The 19107-nt window shown below is 48.7% G+C and overlaps 2 protein-coding genes across 2 annotated transcripts in view; one reads left to right on the top strand and one right to left on the bottom strand.

Annotated features, from left to right (window-relative positions):
• LOC140418051 (uncharacterized) overlaps positions 1-9315 on the bottom strand; it is an 80364-nt gene extending 71049 nt beyond the window's left edge. Inside the window, exons 1-2 of the mRNA XM_072501478.1 lie at positions 9089-9315; positions 4975-6372 (exon numbers count right to left, since the gene is read on the bottom strand). Coding sequence (XP_072357579.1) covers positions 4975-6024 — 1050 coding nt within the window. The 5' untranslated portion in view covers positions 6025-6372; positions 9089-9315. The remainder of the gene's footprint in view (positions 1-4974; positions 6373-9088) is intronic.
• A 17-nt stretch (positions 9316-9332) lies between these two features.
• Positions 9333-16447, top strand: LOC140420710 (uncharacterized). Its single transcript, XM_072504709.1, has 2 exons — positions 9333-9891; positions 14155-16447. Exon 2 carries the CDS (start codon positions 14496-14498, stop codon positions 15363-15365), a length of 870 nt encoding a protein of 289 aa, XP_072360810.1. The 5' UTR covers positions 9333-9891; positions 14155-14495; the 3' UTR covers positions 15366-16447.
• Positions 16448-19107: the final 2660 nt, after the last annotated feature.

The raw sequence follows: 19107 nt of genomic DNA, 5'->3' as shown, positions 1-19107 counted from the left end.
TTTACAACAACAATAAACGCAAGTGAATGCACTTTATTATTTTATAATAGATCGCGGGGGTCGGGGGTCTGGTCGTAACCGAACATAAGGGATCTGATCCTATATACCGGGGTTCGAGCGCGGTAGGTTATCCTTCTTTATTTTCGTAGACGCATAGTCTGCACTACACAGCAGAGCATCACCAACGCTAATAGTGTTTCGATCACATAGGACAGGGAGTACCAGGTTATGAACCTGGCACACCAAGAAGATGTAGTGTCACTGGTGACTGGGCTCTGGGTACTGCAGGGCAATGAAACATTAACGGCTGGGGGGGGGTTTGAAGTCATGGGGTTCACGGTCACGCGCAACCAAATGTCCAATAACATTATGTTGATCCATATGAAGGAAGTCCTCATGGCTGGTCTCTTTCCTTTTCTTTCTTTGTTTTCTCCGATCCTGGAGCTTCTGGAGTTCTGTAGAAACAAGCATAGTGTCTGTAACTATCTTTGTTTAATATCTGGTATGCTAGTGTGTCTGTCCTTTTGTGCCAATTATTCCCTTTATAATTGGTCACTATGTGTGACTCCCTCATTTAAAAAAAAAAAAAATTTTAGGAGAAGACACACTTCCCAATGATGAACCAGTGCTGATTTAGCATCCAAATGTTCCAGGATGTAAATAGCAGATGGCTGGCAACCTAAAGGTTGCCTAAACAAACAAAACCCTTTGAACTGAAAAATGCCAAAATGAGGTGCGTATGGGCCGCGACGGGTACGATTTGGATGGAGTCCCCGGGTAGGATGGCTACCAATGCCGTATCTCTCCTACCCGAGCGTAGTTGACCAGCGGGGGGTTTCCAGGGAGGGCGGGTCTCAAGCCGTTTCTCCACTGCCTGAGCAACCGACAAGAACGGGCAAAAATGTAGTCATCGTGGTGGGGCTGCCGTAGTGGTTCTATCCTTCGAACCAGAAGGGCAGTTACGATCGGGCGCCTGGTACACGAACAAGTGTCTGCAGACAAGCTAGTTCCTCTGAACAAGTGTCTGGCAACGGTGGGTCTCTGTGGGTAAGTCCTCAGAGGTTTCAGGTGAATTGGCGTCTGGCAATGGTTAGTCTCTGAAGGCAAGTTCTCAGAGGTTTCGGCCGAATAGGCGTGTGGCAGTGAGAAAAATTCTCCTGTCGGACATACAACATTGAACAAACTTACAAACACCATAAACATTCTGCAGGTCCCATCAGAAAGGGCAACACTCCTCCCAAGCGGTTCCTTTAAAACATCATCTGGGCACCTCAGTTCTCGGTTGCGAACAGGGTCGCAAAGGGGTTGGCGGTTTGGGAGTCAGACCCAAGGTCGTCCTCTTCTCCCGGGTGCCAAACTCTGGAGTGGATTAGGGCTGAAAGGGCTGCAAGGTGTGAGGTGGGGTCACTCTCGTCGTTGCGGACGAGTCGGTATGAGTTGTCTCGGTGCCACTAATTGGTGTCTAGTTGTGTGGGGACAAAAGCGGGGTCATCAGTGTGGTTCGGTGGTGGGACTTGTTCAGGAAAGTGATCAGGAAGGGATCACTTGGATCGAAGTCGGAGTCGCTAGTTGTGGGTCCTGGTGCATGGGGATAGTAGGGAGGCGTGCTGTGGCTATCGTCCAAGCCACAGTCGCTGTCTCTGCTGCTGCAGTCTGTGGGCGTTCCGGGGCGGAGTGTATATTTCGGGGATGGAGTCGAGGTCGAGTCGTGGCTGGGCTGGTCGTGGTGGGGGTTGGTAGGGTTATGTTGGCTGTGGGCGGGGTGTGGTGTGCTGCGTCAAGCATGACGTGGTGTGCGTGGTTCGACTGTGTTCCATAAGCCTTCAGCTGGTTTATATGAAACCACGCAGTCTTACCATTGGGGTACTTTATTTTGTAAACGGAAGGGCTTACTTTATCCGCAATGTAATACGGACCCGAGTATTTTGGTGACAAGAATGTGCTGGGGATATATACAGAAAGCATCACTTGCTGTCAGATACTATACTCAGTCGCATGCACTGTCTTGTCGAAACAAGCCTTGCTGTTTCTTTCTGGTGCCCAATTTTACTGCGGCTGCTAGCTGAGCCGTTTTAACATTTGCAACTAATTGCTCCACGGCTTTCTCGTGTGTGAGGGCCGTCATTTCGGGGCTGGTCAGGTCCAAACCTAACAAATATTCTGTGCCTTGCATGGGGCGTCCGGTCAGGAGGGTGTGTGGTGTGTAACCTCTGGAGGTAGAAATAGTGTTACGCAAAAACATCAGCACAAAAGGGAGGACTGAGTCCCAAGTGCTGTTGTTCTGCTGGACCATTTTTCTGAGGGTGGTTTTTAGGGTCCGATTCATGCCCTCCATGATACCACGTGGGTGGTATGCTATGTGGAATTTTTGGGTGATGCCAAATATCATGAGGACGTTCTGCATGACACGTCCCGTAAAATGGGAACCTTGGTCGGATTCATAAGAATTAGGAACAGGAGTAGGCCATCTGGCCCCTCGAGCCTGCTCCTCCATTTGATGAGATCATGGCTGATTTTTGTGGACTCAGCTCCACTCTCTGGCCCATACACCATATTCCCGAATCCCTTTATTCTTTAGAAAGGCATCCATCTTTTTCTTAAAAATGTTTAAAGAAGGAGCCTCAACTGCTTCACTGGGCAAGGAATTCCAGAGATTCACAACCCTTTGGGTGAAGAAGTTCCTCCTACACTCCGTCCTAAATCTACTTCCCCTTATTTTGAGGCTCTGCCCCCTAGTTCTGCTTTCCCCGACCAGTGGAAACAACCTGCCCGCATCTATCCTACCTATTCCCTTCATAATTTGCTCTGTCTCAATAAGATTCCCCCCCCCGCATCCTTCTTAACTCCAATGAGTACAGTCCCAGTCTACTCAACCTCTCGTCATAATCTAATCCCCTCAACTCTGGGATCAACCTAGTGAATCTCCTCTGCACTCCCTACAGTGCCAATATGTCCTTTCTCAGGTAAGGAGACCAAAACTGAACACAATACTCCAGATGCGGCCTCACCAACACCCTATACAATTGCAGCATAACCTCACTAGTCTTGAACTCCATCCCTCTAGCAATGAAAGACAAAACTCGATTAGCCTTCTTAATCTCCTGTTGCACCTGCACACCAACTTTTTGCGACTCGTGCACCAGCACACCCAGGTCCCTCTGCACAGCAGCATGTTTTAACATCTTACCGTTTAAATAATAATCCATTCTGCTGTTATTCCTCCCAAAATGGATAGCCTCACACTTGGCAACATTGAATTCCATCTGCCAGACCCTAGCCCATTCACCTAACTTATCCAAATCCTTCTGCAGACTTCCGGTATCCTCTGCACCTTTTGCTTTACCACTCATCTTAGTGTCGTCTGCAAACTTTGACACATTGTACTTGGTCCCCAACTCCAAATCGTCCATGTAAATTGTGAACAACTGCGGGCCCAACACTGATCCTTGAGGGACCCCACTAGTTACAGGTTGCCAACCAGAGAAACACCCATTTATCCCCACTCTCTGCTTTCTGTTAGTTAACCAATCCTCTACCCATGCTACCACTTTACCTCAATGCCATGCATCTTTAGTTTATGCAGCAACCTTTTGTGTGGCACCTTGTCAAAAGCTTTCTGGAAATCCAGATATACCACATCCATTGGCTCCCCGTTATCTACTGCACTGGTAACGGCCTCAAAAAATTCTACCAAATTAGTCAGACACGACCTACCCTTTGTGAACCCATGCTGCATCAGCTTTTGGGGATTTATTAATTTTTAATCCAATTACATTCTCCAGTACTACTTTTTCACTCATGCTCACAATTGTGAGAACCTCTTGGTGTTCTCATGTTTTGGGGAGAATTTCTGTATCTTCCTCCATGAAGACAGACACACATTGTTTAGTTTCTCTGCCATTTCCTAATTCCCCATTATAAACTCTCCTGTCTCTGTCTGGAATGGACACACATTGGTCTTTGCTAATCTTTTCCTTTTCACATTCCTATAGGAGCTTTTCCAGTTCTCCCCAGTTTGCTCTCATATTCTATTTTCTCTTTATCAGTTTCTTGATCCTCCTTTGCTAAATTCTAAAACTAGTTCCCAATCCTCAGGCTCACGACTATTTTTGCCACTTTATGAGCCTCTTCCTTGGATCTAATGGAATCTGTAACTTTTCTTGTTCGCTACGGTTGCACCACCATTCCTGTTGGATTTTTGTTTCTTAAAGGAATCTATATCTGAGCAGCTGTGAAAATGAACGAAAGGCAGTGCTGGATATAATTGAGAGTAGAAACAATAACAGAAGCCAACTCCTGCAATCAATTGTGAACCTTTTGGTGTCTCAGTAGGTGGGAAGAATTACTGCATCACTTTTCCTGTGGATTTTTGTTGCTGAAAGGAATGTGTATTTGTTGCAAATATGTAATAAATCTTTAAATGCCAGCAAATGTCTGTTTATTGTCTAACCTTTTATTGTAATTTCCCAACCTACCACAGACAACCTGTCCCTCATACCTCAACAGTTTCCTTCTTTGAGAAACACACAGAAAAATTAAACAAAGAACCATGTAACCACCAAAGCCCATCTTCATGGCAACGTGGCATGCTTTAGGGGGTTCCAAACAGAAATGGGAACTAAATATCTTCTAACTTCCAACACATTTCCACTCTTGACCCTTGTGAAATTGGAAACCATGTATTCGCAACAAAGCTCAAAGAGCATCAGCCCACTGGAGGAAACGTTGCAAGACCAGTCTTTCCAGTAGAAAGACTAGCCGTATTGACCAATTGACAGGATGAATAAATTGCAGTTCTGAATGTAATTGAGAGCAGAAACAACAACAGCAGAATTCAATCCCTGCAATCAATTGTGAACTTGTTGGTGTCTCAGTAGTTGTGATGATACACAAAATGTGTTCCCACATTGAGAGCAGATGAATGGCCTCTCCCCTGTGCGAACTCGCCGGTGTCTCCGCAAGTGAGATAGATCACTCAATGCCTCCCCTAATCAGAGCAGGTGAATGGCCTCTCCCCGTGTGAACTCGCTGATGTCTCTGCAGGTTAGATGAATGTCGGAATCCTTTCCCACAATGAGAGCAGGTGAAGGGCTTCTGCCCAGTGTGAATTCGCTGGTGACTCTTCAAGTGGGATAACTGAGTGAATCCATTACCACACTGAGAGCAGGTGAACGGCTTCTCCCCAGTGTGAAATCGCTCATGTCTCCACAGGGTGGATGAATGTCTGAATCCCTTCCCACACTGAGAACAGATGAACGGCCTCTCCCCTGTGTGAACCCGCTGGTGTATCGTCAGGCTGGATAACTGAGCGAATCTCTTCCCACACTGAGAGCAGGTGAACGGCCTCTCCCCTGTGTGAATTCGCTGGTGTGTCCGCAGGGTGGATAAATCTCTGAATTCCTTCCCACACTGAGAGCAGGGGAACGGTCTCTCCCCACTGTGAACTCGCTGGTGTGCCTGCAGGTGGGGTGACTGAGTAAATCCTTTCCCACACTGAGAGCAGGTGAATGGCTTCTCCCCAGTGTGAATTCGCTGATGTGACTTCAGGCTGAATAACGCAGTGAATTCCTTCCCACACTGAGAGCAGGTGAATAGCTTCTCCCCAGTGTGAACTCGCTGGTGTGTCTTCAGGTTGGATACCTGACTGAATCCCTTCCCACACTGATAGCAGGTGAATGGCTTCTCCCCAGTGTGAACCCGTTGGTGTGACTTCAAGCTAGATAACGCAGTGAATCTCTTCTCACATTGAGAGCAGGTGAACGGTCTCTCCCCAGTATGAATTCGCTGATGTGACTTCAGGGTGGATGAATGTCTGAATCCCTTCCCACACTGAGAGCAGGGAAACGGCTTCTCCACAGTGTGAACTCTTTCATGTGACTTCAGGCTGGATAATTCAGTGAATCCCTTCCCACACACAGAGCAGGTAAATGGCCTCTCCCCTGTGTGACTGCGTTGATGAATCTCCAGCTTCGATCGGACTCGGAATCTCTTCCCACAAGCTTCACATTTCCACGGTTTCCCCATGTATTGGGTGTCCTTGTGTCTCTCCAGGTCGGACAATCAGTTGAAGCCTCATCCACACACAGAACACGTGTACGGTCTCTCCCCGCTGTGAATGGTGTGACGTTTTTTCAGGCTGTGTAACTGGTTAAAGCTCTTTCCACAGTCAGTGCTCTGGAACACTCTCACTCGGGTGTGTGTGTCTCGGTGCTTTCCCAGTCACATTGATGTTTAAAGTCTTTTCAAGCAGACAGATTAGTCAAACATTTCTCCTTCTAGATTCAAAGGCCGATGATATTCAGGTCCCAAGGACTGTCAGATCGAGATGTGACTTTTGCGATTTCGGTCTGTAATTCCTCCTTTTCTAATATCCTGTAAAAACAAATTACAAAAATCATCACTGTCAGTACAGGATAGAAATTCAGAACAGACAATTCTAGTTCCTAGAGAACATTCTTTCCTCTCTCATTCCCAAAAACTGTAAATCTCCATCCCACACACTCTCCCTCCATTCTCACTCTGCTGTATCTAATAATCACCCTTCCAATTTTCCTGAAGGTGCTGATTCAGCGACCCCCCCCCGCACCCCCCCCCCTCCCCCACCCCGCTCCCCCACCCCGTCTCCCTCCCCCCCGCCTCCCTCCCCCCCGCCTCCCTCCCCCCCGCCTCCCTCCCCCCCGCCTCCCTCCTCGGCAACACAAACCATAATCAGCCTATGGATGTCCAGGTCCTGGATGCTCCTAAACACCCACCTCAAAGTCCACATATTCACAATTCAGGCATAAACATTCACCAGGACCATTGGCATCCCCTCCAACTTCCCACTAACCATCACATACCCACCCCCTGGATCGGCCACAATGTTCCCCCACCTCAAAAGCCACTCACTTATTAACCAACAGCGCCATCACCCTTGTCTTCATGTCTAAGCTGGTACGGGAATCCCTGCCCCACCCACCCCTTCCTTAGCCTCATCTGATTTTCCACCTTTATGTGCGTCTTCTGCAAGAACACAATGTCCGCATTCAAATTCATCAGATGCACAAGAACACAAGATCGTTTAACCGGCCCATTCAACCCGAGATATAGATTTCAAAAGCAGGGAGGTCATGTTGGTATTGTGTAGAACTTTGGTGAGGCCACAGCTGGAGTACTGTGTGCAATTCTGGTCGCCACTATATAGGAAGGATGGAAGTGCACTAGAGGAGGTGCAGAGCCCATTCTCCAGGATGTTGCCTGGGATGGAACGGTTAAGTTATGAAGAGAGGTTGGATAGGCTTGGGTTGTTTTCAGTGAATCAGAGAAGACTGAGGGACAACCTGATCGAGGTGTACAAGATTATGAGGGGCATGGACAGGGTGGATAGAGAGCAGCTGTTCACCTTAGTTGAAGAGTGGACACAAGTTCAAGATGAGGCAACACGGTAGCACAGTGGGTAGCACAGTTGCTTCACAGCTCCAGGGTCCCGGGTTCGATTCCCGGCTTGGGTCACTGTCTGTGCGGAGTCTGCACGTTCCCCCAGTGTGTGCGTGGGTTTCCTCCGGTGCTCAGGTTTCCTCGCACCTTCCAAAGATGTGCAGGTTCGGTGGATTGGTCGTGATAAATTGCCCTTAGTGTCCAAAAAGGTTAAGTGGGGTTATGGCCATAGGGTGGAGGCGTGGGCTTGGGTAGGGTGCTCTTTTCAAGGGCTGGTGCAGACTCGATGGGCCGAACGGCCTCCTTCTGCACTGTAAGTTCTATGAGATTCTACGAGTAGGAGGTTTTGGGCTGGTTTAGCTCAGCGGGCTAGACAGCTGGTTTGTAATGCAGAACAAAGCCAGCAGCACGGGTTCAATTCCCATACCAGCTTACCCGGACAGGCGCCGGGATGTGGTGACTAAGGGCTTTTCACAGTAGCTTCATACTTCTGACAATAAAAGATTATTATTATTAGGGGAGAATTGAGAAAAAACCTGTTTACCCAGAGGGTGGTCATGGTACTTCAGGAGAACAGCGACCACGACACCACACAACCCTGCTATGGCAACCTGTGCAAGACGTGCCAGATCACCAACATGGGTACCATCATTACACGTGGGAACACCACCCAACAGGCACGCGGTACAGACTCATGCGACTCGGCCAACATGGTCTACCTCATACGCTGCAGGAAAGGATGTCCCGAGGCGTGGTACATTGGCGAGACCATGTAGATGCTGCGAAAACGGATGAAACGACTTTGTGCGACAACTGCCAGGGAGGAATGTTCCCTTCCAGTCGGGGAACATTTCAGCAGTCAAGAGCATTCAGCCTCTGATCTACGGTAAACCTTCTCCAACGCAGAATCGCCGAGCAGAAACTGATAGCCAAGTTCCACACGCACGAGTACGGCCTCAACCGGGACCTTGGATTCATGTCTAATTACATTCACCCCCACCATCTGGCCTGAGCTTGTGGAATCCTACCAACTGACATGGCTTGAGACAATTCACACCTCTTTAACCTGCGATTATCCCTCTCTCCAGTCGCTACATCTGGACCTGTAAAGACTTAATTGCCTGCAAATACTTACGTTCAAAGTATTGTCTTGCATCATTGACTTTGTCTATATATGTGGTTGTGGAACCCACCTCTTCACTCAGCTGATGAAGGAGCTGTGCTCCAAAAGCTAGTGATTCGAAACACCTGTTGGACTTTAACCTGGTGTTGCAAGACTTCTTACTGTGCTTACCCCAGTCCAACGCTGGCATCTCCACATCATGGTCTCGAATGCACTGCCTGGGAGGGTGTAAGAGGCCTCACATCCTTCTAAAAAGTACCTGAATGACCTGGCATGTCATAACATTCAAGGCTTTGGGCCACGCTCTGACAAATGGCATTTGGTAGGCAAGTCAGGTGTTTTTCATGCATCGGTGATGACTTGATTGGCCGAAGGGCCTTATCTGTGCTGTAGTCTGTGATTCTAAGAGAGAGAGACTTGGGCCAACCTTTCCAGAGTCTGCACCCTCCCTGGATTCACTTCCTTTCCCTTCAGTTGCTGGAAGTGACCAACTGAAAGTCAGAATGAGAAAAGAAATGGAAAGGGGAGAAAAGAAAGTGTTTTACTTACAGATGTTGGAGTCAAGAGGACATTTCAATCTGTGTGAAGCTCAATCTTTATTCACACAAAGCACGCGCTCTGATTGACTGGAGGACCAGAGTCCTTCCGGTCCTCCCACTGGTCCCATTGGTCAATACCTGAGGAGAAAGGTCAGGGATGGGCACTTCCGTATATGCGCAGCTTTTCCTCTACCTTGAACATGGGCAGTTTTTCCTCTACTTTGAACATGCGCAGATTTCCCTCCACCTTGAACATGCGCAGCTTCTTCTCAACCTTGAACATGCTCAGTGGCGGAGATCACCAAGCGGCTTCTCCCTGTGGCCGCAGCCGGTTGCCTGGAAACCTTGTCCTGAGGAGGTGTCGGGGGAACAAGAGCAGCCGCGCCCGCGCGTCGGACTGCTCACTGGAATCCGGAAACGTCATTGTGGAGCAGAATGATCTCTATTGGCTGATTCAGGCAGCTCTATTGTGACGTCAGGATGACTCAGAGGGACGTACCCAGCTCAGCCTCCTATTGGGGCAATATCACTGGTCACAGAAACACGATGCTGCGGATTGGACAGCAGCTCCTCTACCCGGAGGGAGGAGACCCTCCTTCTCCACGTGGGCTTGTTCCCGTCCCATCTGGCGCCATCAGAGACCAATGGGAATCCGAGGAAGATCGGAAGGGCACGGGTCTTCCTGCCAATCAGAGTGCGGAATTTGTGGTGATGGCTGCCGAGAGATTCCCCAGGAAGCTGCTGCTTCCTCTGCCTCTGAATGAAGATTGACGTTCACACAGACTGAAACTTCCTCCTCTGTCCAATCTCTGAGTAAAACACTTTCTTTTATCCCCCTTTCCATCTCTTTTCCCCCTTGTCGATTGCAGGCCCGTGCAAGTGCGGAATTTGGCACCGTACCCCTCGTTGTTGTCAGTGGGGGGTGGGTTGTTTTGGCGATCTATGGTAGGATTATGGAGGAGGACGGGGTGTCCATGGAAAGGATGGAGGCCAAGTGGGAGGAAGAGTTTGGGATGGTGTTGGAGGGAGGACTATGGTGTGAGGTGCTGCGGAGGGTTAACACCTCAACGTCGTGTGTGAGGCTGGGGTTGATTCAGTTGAAAGTTGTGCACAGGGTGTAATGAAGGTGAGGATGGGCCGGTTGTACAAGGGGGTGGGGGGATAGCTGTTAGCGGTGTGGGAGGGGTTCAGCCAATCAAGTCCACATGTTCTGGTCCTGCCCAAAGTTGGACAAATTTTGGGTGTCAATTTTCAGCACCATGTCTAACGTTCTGCACGTGGATTTGGAGCCGGGTCTCCTGGAGGCCATATTCGGGTGTCAGACCTGCTGGAGCTGCAAAAGGGTGAGTGGGCAGATGTTTCAGCCTTCGCCTTGTTGATTGCCTGCAGACAGGACCTGTTGAGGTGGAGACCAGCTTCCTCACCCCCCGCCCCCCCCCCCCCCCCGGGCCTCGGCATGGCTGGGGGATCTAATGGAGTTCTTGTAGTCAGAGAAGGTGAAATTTGCTCTGAGAGGGGCAGTTGAGGGGTTCACCAGAGATGGGTTTTGTTTGTGTTATATTTTGGGGATCTGGTGACCGTCAAAGAGCAGGAGGGCAGTTTGGAGGTTTGGGTGAAAGGCGTTGGGGTTTGGGTCTGTTTTTTTGTTGTACAAATGATAAAATTTTGAAAACCTGAATAAAAATATTTTAAAATAATATAAACTTCAGTGGGCAGCACGGTGGCACAGTGGTTAGCATTGCTGCCTCACAGTGCCGAGGTCCCAGGTTCGATCCCAGCTCTGGGTCACTGTCTGTGTGGAGTTTGCAGAATCTCCCCGTATTTGCGTGGGTTTCGCCCCCACAACCCAAAGATGTTCGGGCAGCACGGTAGCATAGTGATTAGCACAATTGCTTCACAGCTCCAGGGTCCCAGGTTCGATTCCTGGCTGGGTCACTGTCTGTGCGGAGTCTGCACGTCCTCCCCGTGTGTGCATGGGTTTCCTCCGGGTGCTCCAGTTTCCTCCCACAGTCCAAAGATGTGCAAGTTAGGTGGATTGGCCGTGATAAATTGCCCTTAGTGTCCAAAATTGCCCTTAGTGTTGGGTGGGGTTGCTGGGTTGTGGGGGTGGGGTGGAGGTGTTGACCTTGGGTGGGGTGCTCTTTCCGGGAGGCGGTGCAGACTCGATGGGCCAAATGGCCTCCTTCTGCACTGTAAATTCTATGTAAACTATGTAATATGTGCAGGGTAGGTGGATTGACCATGCTAAATTGCCCCTTAATTGGAAAAAATGAATTCATAGAATTTACAGTTCAGAAGGAGGCCATTCGGCCCATCGAGCCTGCACCGGCTCTTGGAAAGAGCACCCTACCCAAGGTCAACACCTCCACCCTATCCCCATAACCTAGTAATCCCACCCAACACTAAGGGCAATTTATCATGGCCAATCCACCTAAACTGCACATCTTTGGACTGTGGGAGGAAACCGGAGCACCCGGAGGAAACCCACGCACACACGGGGAGGATGTGCAGACTCCGCACAGACAGTGACCCAAGCCGGAATCGAACCTGGGACCCTGGAGCTGTGAAGCAATTGTGCTATCCACAATGCTACCGTGCTGCCCCCTGAAGTGGGTACTCTAAATTTTTTTTTAAATGTCATATCAAAATCTGACCGTTACTCAATTCATTGAATATCAACGGCTTTTAAATCCAGGAGGACCAATGTTTGATTGTTCCGTCTGCTTCAAAAGGTTTAAAACATCAGTGTGACTGGAAGAGACCGAGACACACACCCGAGTGAGAGTGTTCCAGTTCACTGACTTGTGGAAAGAACCTGAAAAAGCATTGCACCATTCACAGCGGGCAGAGACCATACACGTATTCTGTGTGAGTCTTCAATTGATTGTCTAACCTTGAGAGACAGCAGGACACACCCGCACCATGGAGAAATGATGGAAATGCTCCAGTGCATTCACACTGGGGAGAGATCGTTTAGCTGCTCTCACTGCACAAAGAAGTTTAGAAGGTCATCCACACTGCGGAGACACCAGCGAGGTTTCGTTGTCCATCTACAGTGGAAACCCATTGACACAGTCACACCAGGGTGTGACCATTCTGCTGCTCTGTGTGGGAAAGGTATTCAGTGTTCCATCCAGCCTGTGGCCACACCAGCGAGTTCATACTGACGAGAGGCCGTTTGCCTGCTCTGACTGTGGGAAGAGATTCAATACTTCATCCCACCTAATAATAAAAATCTTTATTAGTGTCACAAGTAGGCTTCCATTATCACTGCAATAAAATTACCGTAATCGCCACACTACGGCACCTGTTCGGGTACAGTGAGGGAGAATTCAGAATGTCGAATTCACATAACAAGCACGTCTTTCGGGACTTGTGGGAGGAAACTGGAGCACCCGGAGGAAACTCATGCAGTCACTGGGAGAATGTGCAGACTCTGCACAGACACTGACTCAAGCTGGGAATCAAACCCGGGTCCCTGGCACGAGCCAGCTGACTGGGGAGGACAGGAGCGCCCAGGGTGGTCACTGAATACATTGTGGGAACTGCCCATTTAAAGAGGCTGTCTTGACTCGCTGGTCTGAGAATCCACACCTTGCCCCTCTGTGTGACGCTGGCTGAGAATAGACATCAGGGCTGCTCAATGTACTGAAAGCCATTTGCTTCTGTTCTCCTTGTCTAAAATCAAATTGGAAGGAAAGGGAGACAACTGAAATGGGGAAAAGGGAATTCCAGACATTATTGACATCACTGTACATATTGCAGACACACATTTATTTATCTTTGATCACAGAATCTCACCACACAGGCCATTCGGCCCATCATGCCTGTGCTGGCTCTTTGAAAGAAGTACTCATTTTGTCCCACTATCATGCCCTTTCCCCATGAACCCTGAAAACTAGTCCCTTTCTAATTATCCAACTCCCTGTGTTGAATCTGCTTCCACCAGCCTGTCAGGCAGTGCATTCTGGATCAAGTTTCATCTTCCTCATTTCCCCGCTGGCTTTTATGTGAATCAGGACTGAGAGCAGGGCGGTGAGTTGAAATGGCAAGCAACAGGAAGGTCTGGGAACTGCTTGCGGATGGACCGGAGGTGTTCTGCAAAGCCTGGAAAAATATATTCATTTTGCTTCGGTTTGCACCCCTCTATCACCTCCACATGGTCTGTCTCCAACACTTCCCTTTCCTTCCTTGACCTTTCTGTTTCAATTTCTGAGATAGACTGTCCACTAATATCCATCACAAACCTACCGACTCCCACAGCTACGTCGACTCCAGCACTTCATGTCCCACATCCTGCAAGGACTTCATCCCATTCCCTCAGTTCCTTCACCTCCGTCACATCTGTTCCGATGATGCCATTTTCCAAAATGGTGCTGCTGACGTGTCTTCATTCTTCCTTAACCATGGCTTCCCACCCACTGTGGTCAACGGGGCTCTCACCCGTGTCCGACCCATCTCCCACACCTCTGCCCTCCCCCTCGCTCCTCCCTCCCAGAACCACTGAATCCCCACTGTCCTCACTTTTCACCCCACCAGCCTCCGCATTGAAGAAATCATCCTCCGCCAGTTCTGCCAACTCCAGCATGATTCCACCACCAAACACAGCTTCCCCTCACTCCCCCGTCAGCATTTGGAATTCTCTACCCCAGAGGACTGTGGAACCTCAGTCATCAAGTATTTTCAAGACAGAGGTTGCGAACGTTTCAAGGGAGTGAAGTTATCGAGGGATATGGGGGACAGTGCGGGAAAATGGTGCTGAGGTAGATCGGCCAATGCTCTCATTGAATGGTTGAGCAGGTTCGAATGGCCGACTGCAGCTCCGATATGTTATGGTCCCTGTGTCCAGGGCAGGAAGCAATGAGCATGGATCTGTCAATCAGCCTGAATCAGCACCTTCAGGAGAATTGGGAAGGTGAATATTAGATACAGTGAATGGAGGGAGAGTGTGTGGGATGGATATTTACAGATGTTGCGGAATGCAAGAGAAAAGAAAGTTCCAGAGAAACTAGAATTGTTTGTTCTGAATTTCTATCCTGTACTTACAGTGATGTCTTTTGTAAATTGTTTTAACAGGAGATTCAAAGAGGACAAATTAAAGACAGAAATCTAATACATGTCGTCTGGATCTGACAGTCACTCAATTCCTTGGGACCTGAATATCATTGGCCTTCGAATCTAAAGGAGAAATGTTTGCCTCATCAGTCATCTTCAAAGATTTTAAACATCAGTGTGACTGGAAAAACACCCGAGTGAGAGTGTTCCAGAGCACTGACTGTGGAAAGAGCTTTAACCAGTTATACAGCCTGAAAAAACATCGCACCATTCACAGCGGGAAGAGGCCCTACACGTGTTCTGTGTGTGGACGACGCCTCAAATGATTGTCCGAACTGGACAGACACGAGGAGACCAAAAACATGGAGAAACCATGGAAATGTGAGGACTGTGGGAAGGGATTCACAGCACCGTCTGTGCTGGAAATTCATCGGCGCATTCACACTGGGGAAAGGCCATTCACCTGCTCTCAGTGTGGAAAAGGATTCACTCAATTCTCTGACCTGCAGAGACATCGGCGAGTTCACACTGGGGAGAGGCCGTTCACCTGCTCTCAGTGTGGGAAGAGATTCACTCGGTTATCCATCCTGCAGTCACACCAGAGAGTTCACACTGGGGAGTGGCCATTATACTGCTCTCAGTGTGGGAAGGGATTCGGTCATTCATCTACCCTGCAGGCACACCAGAGAGTTCACACTGGGGAGAAGCCATTCACTTGCTCTCAGTGTGGGAAGGGATTCACTCAGTTGCCCCAACTGCGGACACACCAGAGAGTTCATACTGGGGAGAGACCGTTCACTTGCCCTCAGTGTGGGAAGAGATTCAAACGTTCATCTGCCCTGCAGAAACATCTGCAAGTTCACACTGGGGAGAGGCCGTTCACCTGCTCTCAATGTGGGAAGGGATTCACTGAGTTATCCAGCCTGCAGAGACATCAGCGAATTCACACTGGGGAGAAGCCGTTCACCTGCTCTCAGTGTGGGAAGGGATTCACTCAGTTATCCAGCCTGCAGAGACATGAGCGAGTTCACACTGGGGAGAAGCCGTTCACCTGCTCTCAGTGTGGGAAGGGATTCACTCAGTTATCCCACCTGCGGCGCCACCAGCGAGTTCACACTGGGGAGAGGCCATTCACCTGCTCTCAGTGTGGGAAAGGATTCTCTCGGTTACCCACCCTGCGGACACACCAGCGAGTTCACACTGGGGAGAGGCCGTTCACCTGCTCTGAGTAGGTGAGATATTCAGTGATCCATCCCAACTATGGAGACACTGCCGAGTTCTCACTGGGGAGAGGCCGTTCACCTGCTCTCAGTGTGGGAGAGATTTTGTGTTTCATCGCACATGCTCACACACCAAGTTCACAATTGATTACAGGGGTTGGATTCTGCTGTTCTGCTCTCAATTGCATCCAGGGCTGCATTTTGTTAATTCTGTCAGTTGATCAATAGGGATGGGCGGAGGGTATCTTCCTGCTGGACTGGTTGGTCTCACAAATTTGCCTCCAGTGGGCTGATGATCATTGAGCCATGTCGTGAATTCCTGGCTTCAACTTTCACGAGGATCACCGAGCGAAAGGGTGTTTGGTGGTGTAGCCACCTGGGATGGCCACTTACAAAGACACATGGACATTTGCAAAGCCTCAAGGTAAATATGGCCAATGTAAGATTCAGGCAGGCTCAGAGCCTAAATGTATATTTGTAAGCAGAACCAGACAGGATCGAAACCCCCAGCCGATTTGAAGGCTAATGACCCATTTCCTTAAGACAAAGGAACTGGTACTCGGGTATCCGATACAATTCCAGACACATCGGCGCCACTCCCTTTACTCAGGAAGCATAAACAGCCAAGGTCAATGACCGCTCAGGACACGCCCAGCCATCAAGGCACCCTCCCCTTTATTGGCTCGGCTCGAAGGCAGTGATCGAGGACTGACGAATTATTGGGTCCAAACCTGAGGACCGCCCAATAGAGTGCGAAACCCCCCAAGGATGAAGAGAGACACTGCCATGTGTTCGGTCTCTTTTGGACCTGGCGCTCCGGCAACGTCTGACTCCATCTGCAGCACCACGACCAGAAGCAAGTTCAAGTTCAACGCTCGCTACCATGCGGATGAGCCGAGCTGAACCCCACAGTTACTTCTCCAGACCCAGCAGATCCAGATTCGAACAAAGGCCACTGTTCCTCTGACCTAAGCCGGGTGCCAGAAGTTAAGTACAGGTTGTCATAGTGATAGGTGTAATTTAGCTCATAGTGTTTATGTTGCATGTGTAAGTTAATCTTGTGTGTAAATAAAGTATTATTGATCTTGAACTAACGAACTGGTTGTTTGGGTCTTTGATCGATATCCGATTGAACCTTGTGGCGGTATCATTTGATACCTGGCGACTGAAAGCATATCCTATTCATATCGAGATTAAGAAGGGCAACCTTATTAGCTGCCATATTTATAGCAAGTAAATATAGCAACAGTGGTTGGAAGATATTTAGTTCCCATTTGTGTTTGGAACCTCTGAAAGCATGCCACGTTGCCATGAAGATGGGCTATGGTGGTTACATGGTTCCTTTGTTTAATTTATCCACGTGTTTTTCACAAAGAAAACTGTCGAGGTTTGAAAGGCATGTTGTTTGTGGTAGAATGGGACATTACAACAATAGATATGACATTAGACAGGCAATCACTAATTTTTAAGGTATTATTACATGTTGACATCAAATGTAGACTCCTTTAAGGAACAAACAGCCACAGGAAAAGTGATGCAACTGTGGCTAACGAGAAAATTTAAGGATTCCATTAGATCAAAGGAAGAGGCTCATAAAGAGGCCAAAATAACCGTACGCCTGTGGATTGGTGATTGATTTAGAATTCAGCAAAGGAGGACTAATAAATTGTGAAAGAGAAAATAGAATATGGGATCAAACTGACGAGAAACATAAAAACCGACTGGAAAAGCTCCTATAAGAATGTGAAAAGAAAAAGATTAGTAAAGACCAATGTGAGTCCGTTCCAGGCTGAGAGGAGAGTTTATAACGGGGAATAAGGAAATGTCAGAGAAACTAAACAATGTGTATCTGTCTTCACAGAGGAAGACACAGAAATCGACCCAAAACACAAGAGAACCAAGGGGACTAGTGAGCACGAGGAACTGGGTGTGGTCAGTTAATCCTTGTTCCACTTGTCTTCTTCAATATTCTCTTGGCTGCCTGGGAATGGCAGTGGTCACTTGATCGGCTAGAGTAGGGCAGAAGTAACTCTGTTTATTGGGTCGGGCGGAGGGTCTGTTGGGTGGTGGAGTGAGTTTCCCTCCCTGTGTTGTCCCCTTTGGAGGCCCCTAGTCTGCTCCTCCTGTGGTCCTCCTCCACAGCCTGGTATGGCAACTGCTCGGGGCAAGACCATTAGAAACTACAGAGAGTCGTGAACACAGCCCAGTCCATCACGCGAACCCGCCTCCCATCCATTGACTCTGTCTACACCTCCCACTGCCTTGGGAAAGCGGGCAGCATAATCAAAGACCCCTCCCATCCGGGTTATTCTCTCATCAAACCTCTTCTATCGGGCAGTGAGATACAAAAGTCTGAGAACACGCACTAACAGATAAAAAAACAGCTTCTTCCCTGCTGTTACTAGACTCCTAAATAACTCTCTTATAGACTGAACTGATCTCTTCACACACCTTCTCCACTGAGTAGTACTGCGCTCCGTATGCTTCACCCGATGCCTGTGTCTATGCATTTACATTGTGTATTTATGTATGTCCTATGTTTTGTTTTTCATGGATGGAACGATTTGTATGGACTGTACGCAGAGCAATACTTGTCCCTGTATCTCGGTGCACGTAACAATAAAACCAATCAATCAAATCATCAATCAATCCTCTCGGGATAGGTTCCACTGGGGAGGTAGTAACCTGTGGGTTGGAGAGTTTGAGTGAGAGTCTGAGTGTTGTGGATCAATGATGTTTGAGCCCTCATTGGGTCTGAGGGTGAGGCTGAGGGGGGAGATAGGCACCCTGCTCCAAGTGGGATTATATAGTGACTTCCTGAATGCCCTCCTTGTCGAAGCAGGGTCTCCTGTGGGGAGACAGTGTTTTGACGCCAATGAGGCTACGCAGCTCTGCCCCGAGTATCCTTTTTGTGACGGTGCACGGTGCAATGTTCTTTGATTGGGCAGATGTTGAATCTTTATATTGTCGTGTGAATAAAGAACATTAGACTTTGTTTCATAAACATAGTTATTTATTACTAACACACTAACAAATTACTAAAATGTCTAAGATTAATACAGTTGGAAATAATGGTCTAACACTAACTTACACTAAGATACTACAGGGCTAGTCTAATATGCGACTGCTGCAAACTCCTCACCACAGCTTCTCCTGGAACACATGGTGTGTCCGGGTCACGTGTCTACATACTCACACCACCTGGAGGTCGGATGCTGGAACTACAACAATTATACATGTATTATTATTTCCATACAGATGGTAATATAGATGACAATCGACTTATCACATATGGTGCTGGTTCTTGTCTGCCATCCTTTGGCTAATCCTGATGTTCCTCTCCTTTGGGGTTACTTTTCCTTGGGGAGGTAGCGTACTGATGTAGGCCCCGATTTGGTACATTGTATCTCGGTGGGGGTGGGGGGTGCCTTTGCCGTGTGCGGGGATGGAGGACGCATCCCTCCAGAGATGCCCAGTTGTTGGGTGTCTCGACAAATCTTCCTCTCCTTATGGGTGGAATCTCCTTGGTGGTGGATGGCATGAATCTTCTTGTGTGCGCTGCCCTCGGATGTGGTGAGAGAGGAGTGAGGTTGGGTGTCCTGGCACAGTGTGGCTATCCTTGCTTTCCTGACTTCTGTGTACAGGGCCGGGCCAGGTCTTGTACTGTGGTCGCTTTCCTGTTGCCCCCTTTTGCTTGAGAGGTTCCTTCTTGGCCGGGGTGTTGTGCTGAGAGGCTGAGTGAGGTTTTAAATGT

The sequence above is a fragment of the Scyliorhinus torazame genome, chromosome 5 (assembly GCF_047496885.1).
Source record: "Scyliorhinus torazame isolate Kashiwa2021f chromosome 5, sScyTor2.1, whole genome shotgun sequence".
Classification (NCBI taxonomy): Eukaryota; Metazoa; Chordata; class Chondrichthyes; order Carcharhiniformes; family Scyliorhinidae; genus Scyliorhinus; species Scyliorhinus torazame.
This window is presented reverse-complemented; position numbering and strand designations above follow the sequence as displayed.

Excerpts from the sequence above, each read along its gene's own strand:
- LOC140420710 (XM_072504709.1), top strand. The coding sequence starts at position 14,496 with ATGGAGAAACCATGGAAATGTGAGGACTGTGGGAAGGGATTCACAGCA.